The following is a 23078-nucleotide window of genomic DNA, read 5'->3' as shown; positions in this document are numbered from 1 at the left end:
TTTCGTAGGCTTACAACAAAGCACTCATGATACATAAGGACGCTAGAATTATGGATGCAATCAGGATATTGGAAGATTTTATGAAAGAGTTCAGAGAAGTGCCTGAACACGTTGAGACAGACGCTAGACTGATCAATTTCTACGATGGTATGTGTATCACGTTTGAATACTGATAATGAAACTAATAACAAAACAATGACGATAGACATGCATTATGAACACATGATATAAAACCACCCTTAATGTTGTTAAATGGAGTAATTAAATAGCACCCATATGTGAAAGGGATCGGTTTTTACTGTTACTTTACTATAACATAAAATGACTATGAAATCGTCAAGACAGATTAACGATACTTTTTAATTCTTAAAGTGAAGTGCACAACTTCCTAGTGCGTTATTTTTGTATCCAAATAACGCACTTAAGCGAAAATATGCTGTTAATATTCGTATGCGAAATTTGATATGACGATCTTTAAATATTATTATATTATATAACATTTGTCAAAATATCTATTTGCACAGTGGATCTCTCCTTTTGACAGTATAAATGAATTTAAAACCTAAAACACGTATCTTTGTTAAAAATAATACACAACCAAAAATCCATGCGGTAAAAAATGAAGTATTTTAAATTACTATTATTTTCAAACCTTTCACAGCGGTATGACTTTTATCTCTGTCAGTAGTCTTGTGAGCTTTTCGGTCCATCATAATAATGATCAATTATATAATTAAAGGAATGATGCTTTCGGACTCCTTTGATGATGAACCTGAAAACCCAAAATTAGTTAAAATGGGACAAATTCTACAAGACGTGCTCGTTGCTGACAACAATGCTAGAGGAATCATATTTGTAAAAACCCGTGAACTTGCAAAGGCACTGGTAAGCTGGATTAACGAGACGGACTATTTGAAAATCTTACAAGCATCGGAGTTTGTTGGTCAAAATGCTGCAACTTCGAAAGGAGGTAAATACTTTTAAATTTTAGTTATTTCAATTGAATTTAATGTTGAATAATGAATACGTTTGATTGGAACATACCAAGCTTAGTAAACAATTCCACATTTATCACATTTGTGTGGTTTGATACAGGGATAATACTTGCCTTGCTATTTTTTTATATGTCTGCCATTGTTAATGTTTTAACCCCATTTCAGGTATGACCAAATGTAAACAGAAGGATGCTCTGGAATATTTCAAAGGCGGTCGTCACAGAGTGATTATAGCAACGTCGGTTGCAGAAGAAGGACTTGACATTCAGAAGTGTAACCTCGTGATCCGTTATGAGCATGTCACCAACGAAATTGTACGCCTTCAATCCAGAGGTATATTTATCTATAAAATATTATATATAACAAAATCATTTCATCTATATGAACAAGCACCACTGACATAGTATTGCATCAATTATTGTTTAACTCAATTATAGTCGATTTCAAATGGGAATTTGAAAGGATTTAAAATCCTTACATTTGACAAAGTGTGATTTAACCACAATGCGAGAAAGGTTCTGTTTTCAAATGATACCTGATTATACACATTTAATTGCTCTTGTTAAACGTTGGTTGTGTTTGTCGTTCATTTTGTTTTGGTTATTTTTATAGGCCGCGCTCGGGCTGATTTCAGCCGATATCTTGTGATATCGGAAGAGGGATCGTGGATACTTGATAAAGAAGAAAAGAATCGCCGTTGCGAGGAGCTTATGAATAAGATTGTACCGCACTTGCAGGCATTCATAGATGATCATGCCAATCTTTGGGAGAACGAGCTGCTGCAGCTACAAACGGAAATGAAAGAAGAACGTGACCGAGAAAAAGAGAGAAGACGCTTAAACATGGTCAACGAAGTGGAATTTCAATGCTTAAACTGCAGTGCGTTTATATGCATGTCAGACGACATAAAATGCATCAAGGGCGCTCATCATATTATAACTGATCCAGAAGCTGACGAGAGACTTAGACTGGAGCGTGACACTCCATATTTCGTAGAACCAGAAGGAGCAGAATACGGAGGGCAGGTGTATTGCGCTAAAGTCAGTTGCCAGGTAAAGCTAGGATCAATCTGTACGTATAAGTACATGGACTTTCCTTTGATTTCACTGAAAGCGTTTCGAGTCGTTAAGCCAGATGGCACTGGGAAATCTTACAAAGTATGGAAGAAGGTTCCTTGTGAAATAGCCGACTTCACATTTGATGATCTTAGAGATGTAATAGATATCCGATTAAATAACCTAGTGTAAAAATGTTCATTTGTTTGGATAAATGTTTTGAGCAAATTATTTGCGCTTCGTTCGTCCGTCCTTCCGTCACGCGTTTTTATCCTGTCTATCTCTCATCAACTTCTGGCCGAAAACTCGGTAAATTGAAGATATATGAACATGATTTATAGTGCACATGTTTGGGTGGTTTGTAGAAGCAACGATACATAATGATGTAAAAAAAATCCAGTGATACTTGGTTTGCGATGTCAAATAGGTTGTGTCGATATCACTGACCAAACGATAATTGTATTTAAAGTACTGGGCCCATTTTTTGAGAAGCATGTATAAGTTAACTGATGTACTTGCTTTATATTTAAGCGATGTTGATCCTGTTGTTCAACTGTGTAGTAATTCCCCTTCTTATTGCATTTTATTTTGCTAGTCATGCACAGTCTGTAGCATACATCAGTTTTACTGTTACATGCGCATGTTGTAATGTTCATATGTATTTTTATGCACCCGGATCGAACGATCGGGGGTTAATTGTTTTTTGCCTGTCTGTCATTGTGTGCGTCTGTCTGTCTGTCCCAAAACGTAAACCTTGGTAACAACTTTTGCAATTTTAAAGATATCAACTTGATATTTGGCTTGCATGTGTATCTTATGGAGCTGTACATTTTGAGTAGTGAAAGGCCAAGGTCATCCTTCAAGGTCAAGGTCAATTTTTTCTACAATAGCTGCCTTGCGGCTTTTATGCGGCGCAGTAGGGGGTATTTTGTTTCACAAACACAGCTCTTGTTTACTAATTGATGCTTATATTAGACATTAATTACGACGAAAGTAAATAACGATTATTTTCTTTGAATTTGTATTGTAACAAAACGCATTCAATTATGTTGATTTTTCCTATGCACTTTGGAAATTAATTAAAGGGGCCTTTTCACAGATGTTTGCATGTTTTGAAGTTTGTCATTAAATGCTATATAATGATAAATGTAAACATTGGATCGAAAAAGCTCCAGTAAAAAATCAAAAATAAAATTAAGAAAAGGAAAAAAAAGCAGCCCGCATCAGGGCTCGAACCAGTGACCCCCGGAATCCTGGAGTAAAAACCAATTACTGGTATCCTGCCAAGTATATATGAGAGACGTATTTTAAACTTTATATAAGCAATCTTCGTAGTTTCACAAAATTAAACGACAACAACAGAACTCTCGAAATTATTCAATCGTTTCGCGTTGCAACGCTTTATAATTTTCAGGTTTTTAAATCGTCAAAAGAAGCATATAATGGCTATATTAGACCATGGTAAATGTTCAGTATTGCTGTTTCCTCACAAATATCATAACTAAAACGAAAATTTGCGAATCTGAAACAACTTTTTTCAATTTTGTCAATTTACCAAAACGATCCCTTTTGGACGCATCACCCGCGATCGCTTGTTTATAGTTTTAGAAATGAAACTTTCGATATCTTGTTTTGTATGTTGGTTTGGTCTGTAAGATGTCTATGACAATCAATTTTTGCCAAATAAATGTTTTTAAGTTAATAGGCGCATGGGCTTAAAACATATGTCTGTCATTAAGGGTCGCAGTATAAATCGTTTAATTTAAGTATGATATGTATCGTTGTACAAATGTATTAATTTAATGACAACTACTGTGCTTTCACCTATGTTCATGCTTTGTTTGTGATATATCTCTATATTTGCTGCTCACGTGTGACATGTTGTTATAGACCTGTTTGTATCTATCTAGAGATATTTGCGTCCTTTTATATACCAAACATTCAAGTTTTTTCCCATATCTTATTTTTATATTATTATTTTTGTTAGGTGATATATTTATTTGCAGTATTATAATTTTGAATACGAATTGTATGCCTTTTGCAATAAACTTATTATGTTCATGAAGTAAAGATTTAAAATGTATTTTGCCTTGTTCCATTTTTTAATGTTCGTGTTACTGTCTTTGTGAAAAACTCTAATCGGACTTAAGTTTGTTTAGGCGTGCGATAAGCGTAATTAAATATATTTTTATTGTTTATGTTTATATTATCAATATAATCTTTTGTTATACGAACATATTAAGTAATTGCATAGCTAAATTTATACATAATTAGGACATTTGAAAGATTGTTAGTATTTCATTGTCTAATGTATGTCATTAGTCGGTTTCTTTTGATAACATGATGAGTTGATTTTAACTTAATTGCATTGATTGTTATAGATTATATGGATTGTTACAGTTGGAGGAGTCCTTAGATGTTTTATTTAACAATTCTGTTATACTAAGTGATACTATATGCATTTCAGCAACATTAAAGAAAGATCAAAGGATTCTGAATATTGTTTCTAATTAATGTCCTACTAAGCAAGTGATTGGTCAGTGACTATGACTTATCATTATGGATAAAATAGCGTTTGGAAGATCAGAAAAAGTAGAATGAGGTATATGAAAGAAAAATGAATTATTTGTTTTATAACTAAGAGCATAGGATTTTATTTTGAAAATTAAGTAATAAACGACTACGAATAGAAGCGATTGTTGGTGCTTTATGTAGCATTAGAAGGCACAGATTCCCCTTCCGGTCACATTTTCACTAACTCGACCGCGCTTAATCATGGCCGTTAATCATTGGCGCAAACTCTTTTAGATGCGTTAATAAATGAGCCACTGGTATTCCGAGTTGGCGCTGAGTTTTTTAATACACTAATAATTCTACAGGGTGAATAGGTTTTATAGGTTGTTTCAACATGATTCGCATTAGTTTAAACATCGGACAATATACTGCGATTCATCGACTATTTATTCATCCACAAATGAACATAAACATAACAACACAACCAAGTTGGTATCGTGAGGACCGTTATAAGTTTAGACATGAGGTTTTTAAGTTTTTGACGTTTTGACTGTGACTTACAAATGTCCATCCAATTAAATCGCTAACGACATCGATTGCTTTCAACATATAGAAGATGTTGTGTTCACACAGTTTTAGATATTATTTAGTAGCATATTTCATGTTTCTACGTTTCATAATTCCGGGACTTACATGGGTAAGTTGACTATTTAAGTTAGTAAATATATAATTTAAGTCGCGTGCGTTTTGACATACATTTTATCAGAACAAGTAGTTTACTAAGTAGGCATTGATGGATTTAAATGTGTGTCTATTTCAGATTACAACCACATTAAAAGAATTAATATGAGAAAACGTAACAATTTAAGGCGTTTGCGTCTGTGTGTGATCAAATCGTGTTCCGCTTCCGTGTACAGAACCTAACTAAGTCCTCTGTTGAAAGCCTCCACTGAACAGAAGATAAACAATACTTGTATACATGTATAATAAATGTAAATAAAAATCCGTTTATCAATATATTTTATAAAATATTCAATTCATGAAACACTTGGAGAAATACGCTGTTAACAATGGAAAACAAGAAATAATTTGATCACTATCGGATTTTGATTTTGAATCCAAGTATTGGACTTTACATGCATAAAATCACGCCGTCATCGTTATTTGTGAAGGTGTTTCTTGTTATTTCGGGTATTGATTATCGGGACGTTAAAACGTACTGTTAAAGACTTTATTGGAGCTGAGTTCAAACTATTATTGCAAACGAATCTATTCCTCGTAATTCAATTTAATAATTTTTAGCTCGGCTGTTTTCGGTACACGCCACACCCATTTTTGGGTCTATAGGTCAAAGGTCAAGGTCACTGCGATCTCTAAAAAAATTAATTCTGACAAGCTTTCGCAGCCGAGCGTGGCACCCGTTATGCGGTGCTCTTGTTTGTTTTACAAATGATATTGTATCATTTTTTCTGCGGCTTAGCAGCTTAATACGTTGCAACGTTTTATTTCTAGTCCTATTCGTATCAGTTCAACTTTATGTGATAAATCAATATCATATACAAATGAACACTCTCTTAGTCTCTATCAAATTTAAGTAATGTGATGATATTATTGAGATATGACGATTAAAGTCACACACCCTGAAATGAAACACATGACATAGTTAATTTAAGTATAAATAAGAAACATTTTTTATATATACCAATTAGAGTATATCTGGTGGTTACAAGGTGGAAATCGGTCTATTTTGCGCTTTAAACTTATAAAATAATCGCGTTTGTCGGAATGGACGTATACGTCTAGAAATCCTACTTTCGGTTTTAAATTCGGAACCGTTTGAAAAATAATAAATTACATGCTAACTAGGCTCTAGATTTAATTTTATCTATCTAAATTACAATTATATCTGGTGGTTACAAGGTAGAACTCCGTCTTTTTTGCGCTTTAAAACTTAAAAATAATCGCGTTTGTCGAAATGGACGTATAAGTATAGAAATCCTATTTTCGGTTTTAAAATTCAAACAAAATAATTAATTACTTGCTAACTAGGCTATATATTTAATAACAATTTAGCACACTATCAAATTGCATCTATATGTATTGATTAACATGTACTTCATTTCAAGGTGTGTGGCTTTAAATCTAAAATCGTGCATTGACGACATCTCTTGTTTAGCGCCAGATCATCGGCATTGGCTCACCTCTTTTGGAAGAAACACAAGTTATCTACTACATCAACAAGAAGCCAGTTTTGCTGTGATTACAGCAACTTGCAAGCAATCGTGTGATTTCATTTGCGATTTAATTTGATTGAAATTTGCGAGTCACGCAGACAAAATCATTGATATTGTTTTACAAACTCCACGATTATTTTTTCTTTTTTAACTTACAAAGGTCGTCACGATTACAAATGTGTTATGATTGTTTGTCTCTGTACATTCTAGGAAGAGGAAATCTTTGCTGGATCTGCCCAATGTTTAAACTAATTCGCTATATGTGAACAAAGCGTATACAACCTACTCTCCTTGTAGAATAATTCTAGTATTTAAAAAAACGTCCGGTCCATAGCGCAACCTCCGAAGTAGCATTGGTATATTTCTTAATGTACATATCTCCAAAACAGTTGGCGCCAGTGATTTACGGCCGTGTAATATTCTTTGCCGATCCTAAACTATTTTCAGGTTAGGTTTTTGATCATTTTTGATACAGTTGATCATGTTCAAAAAATCACTTGTACATAAAGAGATTTTAAAAGTTTCGGTCATTGCACATCTGTATTTAAGTTGGAAATAACGTGTGTATAGTAAACAAAAAATGGCAAAAAGGTTTTACTGTTCAACATACCTAATAAATAAAGATTATAAGTATAAACAATATACTGTTTTGACTTATTAGAATAGGTCGCATTCTTCGTCTGGAAAATAACATTTACCCTGTGTGTTTTAAACGCACAAACGCATTTTTTGTTTATTCTTTATTTGAAAGATTCTAAACTGAAAATGTGTCAGTTTTATTGGTTTTGTTTGGTTTAAAATTGGTACACATATTAGGCTATAAGTGTGTCATAAGTTTGCCCATCCAGCTAGTCGCATGTAAATAAAAAAATACATATGACTCAATATTGAAACTTGGTGTAGACATTTAGAACGAGGGCATAATTATGAGTTCATCTTTCAGCAGAGGTAAATGCTGATATGACTGATACTATGATTACACTTAACACTGCAATGATTCGTTGATACGATCATATCATTAAACTTCGTTTACAAATGTAAAGGTAAGTTGTGGTAAACGGGCCATACTTTTTCATAAGACATCATTTCATCATCAATTCAAACAAGAACAATTTACATTTCAATAATATATGGAATTTGATTGTGACACATTACACATGTACAGATAAATGGCGAAGTGAAACTAGTTCGCACTAATTGATTGATGGGGCTTTTCATGGAAGTTGCTCAATAATTGCTGGCAATTCTGGCAATGTCTAGATGTTTATGTTGAAGCTTACCGGTATGTTCAAACGTATGATACGTTCTCGTTCACTGGTACATGACACGTGAAATGTACCTAATGCATTAGTTCGAACATCTTCTTCGATAAGCCGATTGACTGGTTTACTGACGTATTTCTTTACTCGTCCATTCTATGTTAAGATCACAACGATGACATTTTAATTTTCTTCTTTTATAGCTCGACTCTTAATTGAACAGTTCGAGCTATTCTTCTCACAAAATGTCGGTGTGGGCGTCTGCGTTATTCTCTGGTAAAGGGAAACATGCATAACTTTATATCGCTGTTTAAACCAAAGATATTGAATTGAAACGTTACTTGTGTTTTCGGGGTTGTTGTTTGAGGTTAGTGAATAAGTTCTTTGACCTGAAATTAATAGAATTATGGTCCCTTTTTATACTCAGACAGTTGGTTAACGTAGCCGTGCAACTTCTCCGTATCACTGTGTCTACAAAGGATATTCAATAGTAACGTAAATATTTATTCGGGGTCATTGATTGAGGTTACTGACCAAGTGCTATTATTTCTGACCTGACAATTTGCACACGTTTTAGCAGGACTGTGCTCTTCTTTTGTATATTTCAAATTCCAGGTAAAGTTTACATATTCAAGTTGAAAGGCATGTTCACGTTTGCACGAAATACGAACATATTTCCTAAAGTATAAAAAATATTCAGTTCAAACTTCACATATGTCTACTTGGATCATGATGCTAGGTTACCCACCAAGGCTAATTAGTATGTCCTTCAATTTCGTAGAATTATGCCCGTTTGTACTTCAAAATTAAGCGTTTCGTTTTCCTGTAACAACTCCATATCTCTTTGCTACAAGTATTGAAATACAATTGTACATATGTGTTCACGGTCTGAATAAAAAGTCACTGCAAAGACTTTGAACTTTTACCAGCCTTTTAGCTCGACAATACCCCTTTGTAGACTTTGAACTTTTCCCAGCCTTTCAGCCCGACAATACCTCTTGTGTACTTACAAAATAAATTAGTTGAAATAGGTTAAGGCTTGCGTGTAGGTTGTAATTCTTTTTAAAGTTTGCATGCAAAAAAATGCATATCTCTATAAGAACGAGAGATATTGAATTAAAACTTAGAACATACCTTCAAGATCATCATGTTGGGTCACCGACCAGGGCCTATAACTGTCAGCTGCAATATTTCATAATTATGCCACTTATAGTACTTTTTGTACGAAATTCAGTTTATCGTTTACGGGGCCATCTGGGGCAAGTTTTGTTCAAATTCAAGGTCGCTGTAACTAAAACTAGACGAACAGTTTGCATGAAATAGCTTTAGTTTGAGTATTTACGAGGGTATTGTTCTGTGATTCTGTGTGAAGATACATGTATACGTAGCTTTGAAACGTAAAAACATGTAGCTTAACTAACTGGTAAATAGCTGAAGATCTAGCTTCTTGACTAGGTTAAATTTATTGTTTTAAGTTTTACATTTTCAGTGTGTTTATATATAAATTATATAATTGCGAAAGTTATTTTACTTAACATATGTAAGTGCGGTCATTATATAAGGTGACTTACAGAAAATGTATATTATACTATTAAAGCGGTAAAAAGTCGAGCGTGCTGTCTAAGGATAACTGTTGTGTTTTAAGAAACAAGTGGACGTTTCTAGGTTTTTGAGGTTTCTCTCTCATTCAAGCTATATCAAAGACATTTGTCTTCTAATGGACATCGAAACGTCTTGTGCGTTGTTCTCTGGCCGCACATGTTTATAATAATCGATTAGGATAGTATAGCAGTTGCTTTCTAGTGAGGATTTTTCTACTTTTATGTTTTGCACTGATATTAGGACATAAGGTGCGCAACATATGCACATGTAGTTGACATGATATCACGAGTTTCAGATAGCGACGGCTCGTTTAAGTTTAATGTGTAAGGTATGTGTTTGGTTTAACTCTGTCGATTGTTGTGTTTAAACCTGGAGAATATTTTACTGGTTTCTCTCAGTAAAACAAGATTTATCGACCTGTCATGCATACGCGGTTTTAATATTGAAATACAAGTTTAGTTATTTAATCATGATTCGAAAATGTGAAGGGGTTTAAGACACGTTTTATGTTAATACTTGGATCGCGAAGGATACATTTAGTCATCGGTACATTTCATTATTATAAACAAAGTTTAAAGGAATGCAAAATTGTTAAACAATAACATTTTTGTTCTAAATATTGTGGTTTAAACTATGTTTTGTAGAGAATGTGACAAAACGCAAACACCTATGCTTCGAACGTCTGGGGTAAAATACGCCAAGGCTCGTGCTTTTTGTTTTCTAAGCCTCGCATGATAAACCAGGGGCCCGTCTTATCAAACATCGTACGACATTCTCACCTTACGATGCAATTTTTGAAGCGCCATATATACGTTACCGTCAAATATATAATTACTTTTGTTGAACATTTCCATTCATTTCCAAATAAGCTGTCAAATATCTAATATATTAGAAACATACAGATCATAATCACTTTTATTTTAAAATTACAAAATTCAATAGTAAGTTTACAATGTCGTACGATCTTTGATAAGACGGACCGCTGATCTATAATCAACACTAACCTATTATTCTCTATTTCATACTCGAGAAACCCACAGTGTGTATTGCGTATTTAAGAAGAACCTAAGCGAACCTCCGTTAAGACGATGAACTCAACTTGAAAGTAAATTACATTCCATTTTCAACGAGGAGTTAAGTTGTCAATAAGGTTCAGGATATATTATTTTATTGCATGCTACAAAACAAGTAAGTGAAACAAGGCGTAGTCTGCCAAGTCGGTTGCAAACGAGAACAGAAAACCCGTACTGAAAATAAGTAGCAATGACGGATAAAAATCTGTTGAAACAAGGACCGATCATTGAAAATAATGAGGAAGTAGAAGTAAGTGAAGTCTTGACTCTTACTCTGTGTCAGTCTGAGACCGTCATGGGAAATAAACGTCAAGCCGACGGCGCAATAACTCGATCAGCAGCGAGCAGTGAAGAAGGTAAAACATAATGACTATGTTGTATAGCTAGCCTTCAACTAAGGTTACACTGAACCATTTTATTTAAGCTTTAAAGCTTTTCATTTTGTTGTTAAATCGTAAACTTTAACGAGGGATTACCAGCGTGTTTGTACTTGTAAAATCGCTGTGTGCGTGTTAGTAGGTATTGGCATTTAAGGTATATTATTATTTTATTTACAGTTGACAAATCAACAACTGCGATAGATGGTAATAGCCTGATTGAAACAGATAAGAGCAGAACATGCGTTTAATCTTTTTAACACTGATGATGCATGTAGCGTCATGTATTGTGATCGATCGTTGTTTTAAACACATTACATTCACACACACACACACATACACACGCGCCCACACACGCAAATACTTGTTTGGCTCAGCAAACTTTAAAACTTTTACCTTTCTCATTTTCGGAAACATTCCAGAGCAACTGGAGATTTCCAAAATCTGGCAGTATTTAAAGTATAGTAATAAATTGTTCAATTTGGAATTCTGCAAAAATACTATTGTAAAGACACACACTTTTGCATACATTCAAGGATTTAAATTACTTCCTTTTATAGGATCCTATTGTCGCATGACGATCAAGTCAAGAAAGAAACCTTATCTTAGTGTTTGTGCAAGCAATGTTTTTGTATGTTATCCAGATTTCAAACAATTCCGTCTATCCAGAAAATGTATTATGTTGTTTTGATCAAATAATTAAGGCAATGGTGATCTTATAAAACTCTGATGCACATTAACTGTATGCTCGTTCAATCAAGCATACGTGTGTTTAGTTTTATTTGAATGTAAAACATATGGTTGAGCATATAAATCCTCTAGTTTTGGTTCGCCATTTCGTTCAGCATGAACGGTTCGCATATTATTTAAAAGCCATTATAAGTGCCTTTTTTATATGCTAAAATATTAATGTTTTGATCTAAAACTTTGGTAAAAATAGCGTAAAATCAATATTTATTTAAGACAAAGTACGAAAAAATCAGATGCAAGAAGACAAGGACGTTGAGTTGTATGAATACCAGAAAGAACTTGCGAAAGAGGGATGTGATGGTGCAAACGTGATTATTTTGGCTCCCACAAACTCCGGAAAAACGTACGTTGCGAGTCGTATCATTCAGGTAATCCTTTTTTTTAAATATAAATTACCCCAAAATTTTAGATTAACAACCATGTATTTGTTCCCATTTACTATATGCATGTAATATTAATATTAAGAATATGAGCAGTAATATTTTGGGTGTTTTCCATAGATTCATCTACGACGACAAAAAGCGCAGAAGAAACTTGCCCGAGTTGTCTTCCTGGTCGAAAATGAAGCGCTTGCTTTTCAGCAAGGAAAAGTCTTCGCGGAACAATTGGCTGCCTATAGAACAAAAGTGTTTACTGGAAGTGTTCAATCAGTCAAAGGCCAATTCCTACGAGATCATTTAGCTGAGTAAGCTCAATTTCATATTGAATATTTCGAATTTTTCCTATATTTCTGAGGCACCTACTGTATATTTTCCTTGTTTAATGAAATAATATGCACGTCGTGAACACAAGTATGCGTGGCGTGGAATGTATACTGTATGCAGTTTAGTATGTGTATTGTAAATGTTTAGTGAAACAAACTACCGTTAAAATGTATCATAATTGAATTCTTATTTTCAGACTTGACATTTTGGTTGCCACTGCGCAAATTTTGGTAAATGACCTCACATCTGGAAAAATTCAGAGTTTAAATGAATTTTCGTTGATCGTTTTTGACGAGTGTCACCATTCGTATAACGATCACGTGTTCAACGCCATCCTTCGTAATTACCTTGATATGAAGCTAAACAGCAAAGACGACGCTGAGGATTTGCCACAAGTAATAAGCATTTAGCATTATGTTTTACACATTTAAAACATACTTACAAATAGACAGCAAGCAAACGTCACATTCTTTCATTATTGGTTACATTGCATACCAAGTTTTGCGTTGAAATCACCCGGCGTTATTGGTCTTTTTTGAAATTCGACATTAGTTTATAAATCAAAATAATTGGGAGCAGTCTCGTAGACAGTCACTTAAGGATCCATTCGGAGAACATATTGTTTTGTTAATCGTGAACATAGTTCTAGAGAGACGAATTTCAAAGCATGCTGGCTTAAAAACTTTGTTTATCATGACAACCCTGTATTTTTGAAATTGGTTACATTCCTTTAAAGTTTTGTCTCATTCAACCAAATGATTTCATCGCAAGTTATTCAAAGGAAAAATGAACATTGACGTCATTAGATCCAAGTACATTAATCCCCTCTTGTCTTATAAACAATAGTATGTAGTTGTGTTTCGAGTGACATGTGGAAAGTTGTTATCGTAGGTGGTTTGTTTATATGGCTTTGTATAAATTTGATTGAAATGATATATTTGTAGCTATATTATTTTTTATAATATTTTGTACATGGATCAAAACATTAGATGTGGTCGTTCAAATAAGTCTGCATTAATGTCTTACTGAAGCATGATAGATCGAAGGTATTGTTTATTGACTATATCAGTGCCAAACATCTTGTTAGACTAATTTGAATCACCCTAACAGTTAATTGTCCAAAATTCAATTAGCCGCAATGGAGATGCGATTGGAAATGATCTAGGAAAAACATTTTAGAACTGTGACTCTACAGTAAGAAAGTGTATGCATAACCCAAGAACTTTGAAAATTAAAGCCCCAGTTTGCGGAATAGATCGTTGTATTGCATATAAATCATAAAGCGAGAAATAAACTTTACATACATTCATTTAAATATTTTTTTATCGAGGTTGACATCGAAAACCTGGTCAAAATCTGTGTTGAATCGATAAAATAATATATAAATGATCATAAATACATGCAATAGGCGAAAATCATTGCAGCGTCTTGAGTTATACAAATTACAGGTATATTTAGCTTTCGCAAAGCATTATAAGCATATGGAAGATAAATAAATAAATTTAGCAAAAACGTAGTGTTGCAACTCAGTTTCCGTCTGTAACAGAGGTATTTGCAATTGTTTTTACCTTCTCTCCTCTAAATTCGCCCGTATCCGCAATTTTGTTTGTATATTTTTGAAGTCACGTGTCGAATCATGAATATTAATTAGGTCGTTTTCGTACTTTACCGTACTCGACCCCAAAATAAAAATCGCTATATTGCTTGTTTTCAACCGATTTCAACCGGATTTTCAGTGATATCCTCAATAAAAACAAGTTTTCTTACGATTCTGCCCATACATTTAGCTATGACTGGGGACTTTAAATGAAAAGTTAACGGATAAATAACTAAGAATCGGAGGCAATAAGTGAATTGTCAAAAAACGCCAAATATAACCTCGATTAACACCCAGCCTTTTGTATGGCCCAAACTTAATGAAGCATACTAATTGGAAAACGTGGTTGTAAAAAGTCTTTTCAAGAACATACATTTAGTAAGAAATATTCGTCACAATATGCACGATTTCATTTCATACTTTGTCGCGTTATTGCAGATCGTTGGAATGACAGCCTCTCTTGGCGTAAGTGGAAGTACGGATGATGAGAAGGGAATTAACCACATGAAGAGAATAATGGCGAATATGGACGCACGTTTCCTGTGTACTGTCAGAACACACGATAATCTGGAATCTCTGAAAAAACATATGAGCTCTCCGATAGAAGGTATTTATTGTGTTGGTAGACATAATGGCTTGCTTTAACATGGTAATTTAATCAGATTGTTATTCTTCCCCTCCCAAACAAACACAATGTAAAGGGGGTGTACTAGAGTCACAATGTTGACTGGTTTATTTGTTGGTTGCTTAGTCATGCATTTCTTGCACTTTCAACTACTTTTTAAATCGTTTCAACTGTTTTGTTTCATTACATTAATGTTTTCACGCTTCATATACAAAAATTAGATCATGGAGCAAGTTTGTCCTTTAAACTACTGTTTTAATGTATTGTGATTTACATGAGCCTTCTCACACATCACTTTCTGGTGGAGTAGTAGTGCTTGACATAACTTACGCGTCCAACAGATTTAAGTCATAGTCTGTCTCAGGTGAATGATGGCGAGGTAAAGCTTTACCAAAGCGGTATGTATGGGTATTCATTGATTTATGCGATAGCTCAGGCGTGTATTGCAAAAGGATTTGTTTTAGAGTAAGAGCATTTTTAATATACGTATTTTTAGAAGAACAGCTACAGGCTGGGCCGTCAAGTGATATATACTCATTTATTACAAATATTGTGTTGTAAGTAAAAACGCGTTTTGAGATTCTAATATCTTTTTGGACCATTTAAAAAAAATCCAATTCACCTTAATTTTCAGAACTAGTGGCCGTAAAACCTAGGGAGAATGATGTTTTTAAAGAAAAAGTTTTGGATGCTGCGATCGAAATAGAAAAACATGTTAACAAACATGTAGCCAAAAAGCGTAAGTGTTTAAACACGATTTTAACAGCGGTTTCAAAATGAACGAAGTTAAGACCAATATATTGCAGTATAAGTACCCTATTTAGAACTTGTTGTAAAAGTTTCGTTCTAGTATGCCATCATGTTTCAAATGTTTAAATAATGTACATATTGTATTTTGTAGGAAGGACTTTGACAGATAGTCAGAAAGCGACGTTTAAAGTACCAGTTAACATAATTGGAACTGAACAATTTTCGCAATGGATTTCTGACTTTGTGCAATCAATAGCTGAAGTTGATGCTTCTTTAGGTAGGATTTTGAACCCCTGCCGGGAGCATTTGGAGGTAAGCTGATTGTATAGTCCAATACAAAATTAGTGTGCCTATATATGTAAATTGATGAGTACTTTTAGAAACTAGTTTTTAAGTTAGTTTGTTTGACCCAACTCAAAAGAATATCAAACAATTCATTTTTCAGAAAACAATCAAAGGTGTCTTATAAACATCATGTACACAACAAAACTATTACTAATAATGCTCATCTAAAAGGTTGAAAACTCGCCAATAAAAACTATCCACGACTATGATCTCAGTGTAAAGGTTTGAATATAAATTTTATGTTTTGTTCTGTGTTCTAATCGAATAATATCATCTCCATAAGGCGTACAGCAAATCACTGTTGCTGCACAGAGATGCCAGAACCAAAGATGCTTTGCATGTGCTGGAAACGTTCATAGATGAATTCAATATCGTTCCACCACTGGAGGAAATGGATTCTACTTTAGTGAATATTTACGAAGGTATGTATACTTATTCGATAACAATAATTGATATTGATATGTAATGAGATGAAACTGTTTATCTATAACACACACACGTACATTTTTTCTATAACTTATTACTTCGTGAGATGGGCTCATTTTGTAAAATTAATGACGGCATTTTCCTTAAAACACCTTTTTTGTAGAAATGACGATTACATACCAAGTAAATGAAGATGGGTCAGAAAATCCAAAGCTTGTCAGAATGGGACAGATACTGAACGAAATTCTTGTTTTTAACGCTAATGCTAGAGGGATAATATTTGTTAAAACACGAGAACTTGCTGACGCTCTGGTGAAGTGGATAAACGAATCGGATAAGCTGAAAGTGCTGAATGCTAATATATTTGTGGGACAGTCTGTTGGATCTTCAAGAGGAGGTCAGAAATTTATTATAAATTACAACAAATCGATAGCATGTACATTTATATGTTCGCTTAATACGATGAGTACAAACACAATATGCGTTTATGAATATTGGATTTTAATAGAAAGCATGCATTCACATACGACCAGGGTACACTCATTTCACCCGGTATTTTTTATTTAGTGTATTATTTATTTGGTACAGGTATGACGAAGTGTAGACAGAGGGATGCTCTAGAGTGCTTCAAGGGCGGACTTCACAGAGTGATAATAGCAACCTCGGTAGCGGAGGAGGGACTAGACATACACAAATGTAATCTCGTAATCCGTTACGAGCACGTAACCAACGAAATTGCACGGCTTCAGTCCAGAGGTATTTGTTTTTCGTCATTTGATGGCTTCTTAATATTGGTCAGTTCTAGTTCGGAATTCGAGTAATAAAATAACCAGTTTAGTGCCTTCATTCGTAGGATACCTGCATGTCTGTCGATGGTGGACAAGTAATGTATAAATATAAACTATCAATGTGCATCAATTGTAGGGAGAGCTAGGGCGGAACACAGCCGATACTTTGTCATTTCGGAGGAGGTATCTGGAATTCTGGAAAAGGAGAAAAAAAATCAACGTTGTGAGGAACTAATGAATACTCTTGTTCCGCGCTTGCAAGAGTATTTAGAGAACAGTGCCAATTCTTGGGACAGTGAGCGGCGTCACATGCAATTACAAATGAAAAAAGAACTAGAATGTAAAGTAGAGGAAAGGCGACTTAATGTAATAGACGAGATGGAGTTTAAATGTCTAAACTGCGGATCTTTTATTTGTAGTTCACGTAACATAAAGTGCATTAAACGTGCTCACCATATCATAATCGATCCTGAAGCTTATAAAAGGCTCAATCTGCAGCGTGACACGCCCTATTTTACAGAACCGGAAGACATAGCATACGGTGGCAGACTTTTTTGTGCTGAGATTAGTTGCCAAAAATGGTTAGGCTCCGTCTGTACGTATAACGACATTGATTTTCCCTTAATTAATTTAAAGGCCTTTAAAGTTGTTAATTCAAATGGCGTAGGTAAAAAGTTCAAGAGATGGAAAAACGTTCCCTGTGAGATTGATGCCTTTACACCAGAAGATCTTAATAACTTAACAGAGGACCGTTTGGCCAAGCAGATTGAAAATCCGTAATATGCACACGCATGAATTGATGTATTTTGCATTAATCTTTAGTTTCTGAGTATATGAACTTCTATTGGAATGTTTTCCAATACTTTTACATCATAATCGTTACCATGTATTGTTTATCAATTTTTATGAGTTCATTTAGGTATGCTTCTGTTTCCAATTTAGGTATGCTTCTGTTTCCAATAGCGGAAATTCTCATATAACTGTACCAACTTATGGTAAATTATTTTTGTTTCGGCTTGATATCTAAAAATATCCATTTGTCATTTGCTCAATGTTCTCAACATATTATCATACTTTAGAAAGAAATTTCGGGCCGTAACATAATTCTTTACCAATACTCTGAACCCTTCTCGCTTGAATGACAGATTGAAGCATTCAATCGCAAACCACGATTTGCATATGTCTCACTTTTTTCTAGACGACAAAATGATAGTTATGCATAAAAACAGCGTTTAAAGGTTTTTTACATGTATTATCGAACCAAATTTAATAACCTCTTTTTGCTGATCTTCAATGTTTTTGTTTTGCAAAAATCGTATTCAAATAAATTGCAGGGTCATTCTCTAAAGCGTTGCATGTATGTATGAATTTTCTGCGTTTGTCTCTAAATTGCCACGAAGCATTAAAGAAGGCTTTGCGGTTTTATTTGGTGTTCCGCATATGAAGAGAGCAGACAATGCGAAAAACAAGGAACAAATCATATGTGTGTGTTTATGTGATAGAAGTTAAATTCGGATAGGCTCAGAAATTCGTATCATTACTATGGTCTTGGGGCTATGCCCCAGGCCAAAAAGTACGAAACTATTTTGAAAAAAAAACCCGCTCTATTTAGAAAGAGAGCCATATGCGGACATAATGTACATTATTTCAGTTTTTTTTTTCAAACTAAAATTGTGGATTGTATTGTTATAGAAATTAGTGAAAACTAAATTATTAATCCTGCGAAAATTTAAAACGTATTTGAGCTTGGCTTATGAAGCTCAGTATGTGAATAGCGGTTTATATGGTTGCTATGGTTACAAACATATTTGAAATCTAAAAAATCCTTTCAAAAGTTAAAGTACTTAGCTAGGTGTATTTGTTTGTTATCCTGTCATTACCCCGACCACATAAACCCGGTGGGAGACTGCTGTTTTGTGCCAGCGCTCTCGTTGTTGATAAGATCAATAACAAATTGTCATTAAACAAATTCTTATTCAAACATATTGTAATTCTTGTTTGAAAAAAAATAAAAATAAAACAGTCGTAGTGGTGGTGTTGTTAGTCCATGCAAATACAGTGTTCATCATTCTTGCACATCAGTATCAAGCAATATTACGCACATTACTTGAGTCATTAGAAATATTCCATAAAAGGTCGAACTTCATACTTTTTGTACATTGCTATGTTTTTATAAACACATACTGTCATATATAGTGTGATTGTCGACAAAAGGGTTTCGCTCATAATGCATGACTATATTGTTGATTGTAATATACACTGTTATGGGAAAAAGATCATCGTTAAATTTTAATTGAACTTATTAACACAACTTTCGACATGTGAAGCGTTACAAAATGTTAACACGACCTATTACCATATGTACCATTATGAAGTCACGATTGGTTATTGGAGAAGATATTTCTGAACTAGGAAACTTGTTGCTTACAATTAAGCTTGTCTCAAAACTATAAATTATTTAAATTTTAGTGTTAGTGAAAAGGCAAGAACAACTGGTGTCTTTTTAGATGTTTTAAGAATAAAGTAGTCACTGTTCCAATAATTGATACTTGAGTGTATGCATGCGTTTAAGTGAGAATATCGAAGGTATTTTTATTACAATAATCACTATCAATGAAGAAAAAATATCCCTGTTTTCTTGGATATACATTAGGGTGTAAGCTCTATGTGATGTGATACGTTAGCAATACATGTGTGTCCAGTGCGGTATGATCTGGTGTTCAACTAAATGGCCGTTTTTACGATCGACTAGTCTTAATTCGTTTTATTACATACACTATTTTGATTAGTCGAATATATATAAAAAACGTTGTGTTTTGTGATCATTTTGTCCATGTATATTTTTTCATATATCAATATAAACGTGCGGAAAGAGAAACCACACCCAAACTTCTCACAGAAGATGCAGAGCTTCATGGATGTATTTGGGTTAATTCTTCCTTGTAAAACATGTTCTTAGGCACCCATATGCCAAACTTAAAGTTGCTTTCTTGAATCGTTTACAGAAACATTTGCATTATAAGTGCATTTGACTGTAGTTTCCTAGTATTACTTTTTCGTGAGCAAACGAATGGTCTGATCATTGCAACAATGTACAATTATCTACGCACGCGAAAGATAACGTTGATGACGTACCTTAAGGATTTTCAGTTCGTGTAGGGCTGGAGATAGCTACTAAAACGTCTATAACACGCTGCCTTCGGTCGCTTGCAATTAAGAAGAGATATTGGGAAGTTGCAATATTATCACAAATCCCAAGTTTTGAAAAAAACAAAAAAACAATGATCATCATTTCAACGATTTTAAAAACATGTAAAAAACAGCGAACTAATTCGACATTATAAGATCAAATGAAAGACTGTCTGCACCGCTTTCGTCTCCTGTTAATTTGATTTTATTGTAATTCTGTACAAGTACAAATAATCGTGTATGATTAATGTTAATGTTAATTTTAATGTTCTCACAGCAATTAAGTTAGGATATCGACGAACGGGAAACGGTCTGTTGATAATAAATACCAGTAATTGCAAAGGCAAAACCAAAAGTTGAAATGTGTTGATTCATTCTCGACACTGGCTGTTACATGCTAGTTGCAGGTATATCGATTATCGTGTGTTATAATAGAAGCATTTCGATACATGAAGTTCCCAATCTGCACATTGCATGTCAGTTTTTATATTCAGACTTAAGAGAACTGTTGTTTTCAAAAACTTGTCCGCTTGTGATTCAACAAGTTTTCTATTATTGAAGTAGATGATCATTATTTGAAAACGTGTTTTTACGAAGGCTAATTATCTTATTAATGTGCTCATAAATTATTGTTTTCAATTAATTAAGACATTACTATACTAGCAAGAGTAATTGTTTATAAATAATATAGGCCGGTTCTCGTTTTCAGTAGCCTGCTTTGAAATGACAAGTGAAAATGCTTCCAGTGTTAGTCGGGAAGAAATTGTACGTGGCAATATCTTCTCGACTTATTTTAACTTACAACGACGTCAATATGGTCGATATGGAAGCATATTTGTGCCACCACTTAACAACTTCAAATAACATGAAAATAATGGAGGATTTCGCGAAAAAGAAATTCTTTTCGCGAAAACAGATAAATTTTCACGTAAATAAATATATTTTGTTAACACGAATTTATGCATGTTAGTGCTCTAAACTGCCAACACATACAGATAAAATGTTCATGAAAATAATGGAAGATTTCGCAAAACAAATAACTTTTCTCGAAATCAGATAACTTCATGAAATTATGAATATTAATTCGCGAAAGATGCCAGTTATATAAAAATAGATGCTCTTCAATTGGTGAACATTGTCTTTATCCTACAGACCAAGAACTGGAGTGTACGTGCATACTATAGCAAGTAGTAAGTTACCTTTTATTTTATTTTTTTTTATGTAAATGCATCTTTGTTGACGAAAATACATGAAGCTGTTTTTACATATTTATTTTCAGACACAAAAATGGAAATTACTGGGTGAAAAATGGATGTGCGATTTTTCTGTATTCATTAATGCAACAGTCTATACAGTGTCAATGTCACATTTAGAGTTCAAAGGTCGAAAACGGTACAGTATCAATTTCCCCCTTTGGAAAGCCACCTGTTAGACCATTGAATTTTTTATTTGAATAATAGATCTCTAATTTTCTTTATGGTAATTCCAGATCATGCCCGCATACGATATTCAGGACGCCGATCTTCGGGGTATGTCATCATCACAGCTTATTGTTTTGTATCGTCAGAGAGGTTATTCTATACGTGAAATTCTTGGAGTTATGGCCATCGACGCAATTATTCAAGAAATATTGCTTGAGTTATCAGCTTCCGGTGAAAATGCTGGTTACCGGCAAATGCGTCAAAGACTCCTGATTAATCATGGACTTGCAGCTACATTTGAGATGGTTCGTCTTATTTTAGGACTCATTGATTCACAAGGTGCTGCCGATGTACATATCTAGCTTTTATTTAGATTACATTAGGGAAATTGATGGCATTCCAGTTCGGGTTTACGGTGACGCGGTATAGAAAATTATATTGTCCGTGATGTGCAAATGGCATTACGATGGACAGACGCAGATCAGTACCAGGGGATCCAAAGCTTCGTCTATGTTTCGTCTAACAGAAATGTCTGAATTGAGAGGTTTTGGCGAAGTCTTAGAGAAATGTGTGGAAATGTCTGGATGAACCATTTTAAAGATATGAGTGATTTCGGATTACTGGACACATCTGATAGTGTGCACTTAGAATGCATTAGATATTGTTTTCTTCTTGTCATTAGTAAAGACCTGAATGAAGTTTGCAATATTTGGAATACTCATTGTGTTCGTCGTAATAACCTAATTTCATGTCCTGCAGGAAAACCTGAGGTGTTGTTCTTTCAGCCAGAAGTACATGGCGCAAGAGATTGTAAAATATCACTGGTTGACCAAAGGGAATTAAATGATGTGGAACGGGAGTATTCTCAACGCCCTCCAGAACTTGGTGTATCACAAGAGTTCCTGACAATTGCAAGAGCAGCTGTCGGAGATTTGAATCTTCAATACCCACCTAGAAACAGAGAAGAAGGAACAGAGCTTTTTGCTGCAATAATCATGTACATTGAACGCCTCGTTTAACACGGAAATGAAACAAAAATGAACTTAATGATACTTCCTTACAAGCTGGCTAACTTGTGCATTGGTTGACAAAATGTCAATTAATATATATAGTTGTGTCTGAAAGCAGAGCAAGTACTAGTTTTAAACAAGCTGTTGGCTTTGTATGCGTTGTCATTGCCATGTATGATTGTGTGTCAATAAAACAATACATGTTTTGTCAGTTTCGCTTTAAAATATTATTTTAATATGTGGCCAAAATGCTAGCTTTATTTGTTATGAACACCCTGAAATAAAAATAAAACACAAACCAGGTTACGGTGTATATGGAATCAATACCGTCACGGGGGAAGTACTGTTGCACGAAGGGTAGAGT

At 34.2% G+C, this 23078-nt stretch overlaps 1 protein-coding gene across 1 annotated transcript in view; it reads left to right on the top strand.

The window, feature by feature from the left end:
• The window catches only part of LOC127840610 (uncharacterized), a 37617-nt gene extending 18495 nt beyond the window's left edge, over positions 1–19122 (top strand). The window contains exons 17-32 of the mRNA XM_052369018.1: positions 9–147; positions 740–970; positions 1161–1328; positions 1608–2240; positions 10921–11088; positions 11290–11316; positions 12073–12227; positions 12360–12544; positions 12760–12958; positions 14599–14767; positions 15420–15524; positions 15687–15847; positions 16164–16302; positions 16470–16703; positions 16895–17062; positions 17231–19122. Of these exons, the coding sequence (XP_052224978.1) occupies positions 9–147; positions 740–970; positions 1161–1328; positions 1608–2240; positions 10921–11088; positions 11290–11316; positions 12073–12227; positions 12360–12544; positions 12760–12958; positions 14599–14767; positions 15420–15524; positions 15687–15847; positions 16164–16302; positions 16470–16703; positions 16895–17062; positions 17231–17874 (3525 nt within the window). The 3' untranslated portion in view covers positions 17875–19122. The remainder of the gene's footprint in view (positions 1–8; positions 148–739; positions 971–1160; positions 1329–1607; positions 2241–10920; positions 11089–11289; positions 11317–12072; positions 12228–12359; positions 12545–12759; positions 12959–14598; positions 14768–15419; positions 15525–15686; positions 15848–16163; positions 16303–16469; positions 16704–16894; positions 17063–17230) is intronic.
• The last annotated feature ends 3956 nt before the right edge of the window (positions 19123–23078 follow it).

This window comes from Dreissena polymorpha, chromosome 8, assembly GCF_020536995.1.
Source record: "Dreissena polymorpha isolate Duluth1 chromosome 8, UMN_Dpol_1.0, whole genome shotgun sequence".
In the NCBI taxonomy this organism is placed as follows: domain Eukaryota; kingdom Metazoa; phylum Mollusca; class Bivalvia; order Myida; family Dreissenidae; genus Dreissena; species Dreissena polymorpha.
This window is presented reverse-complemented; position numbering and strand designations above follow the sequence as displayed.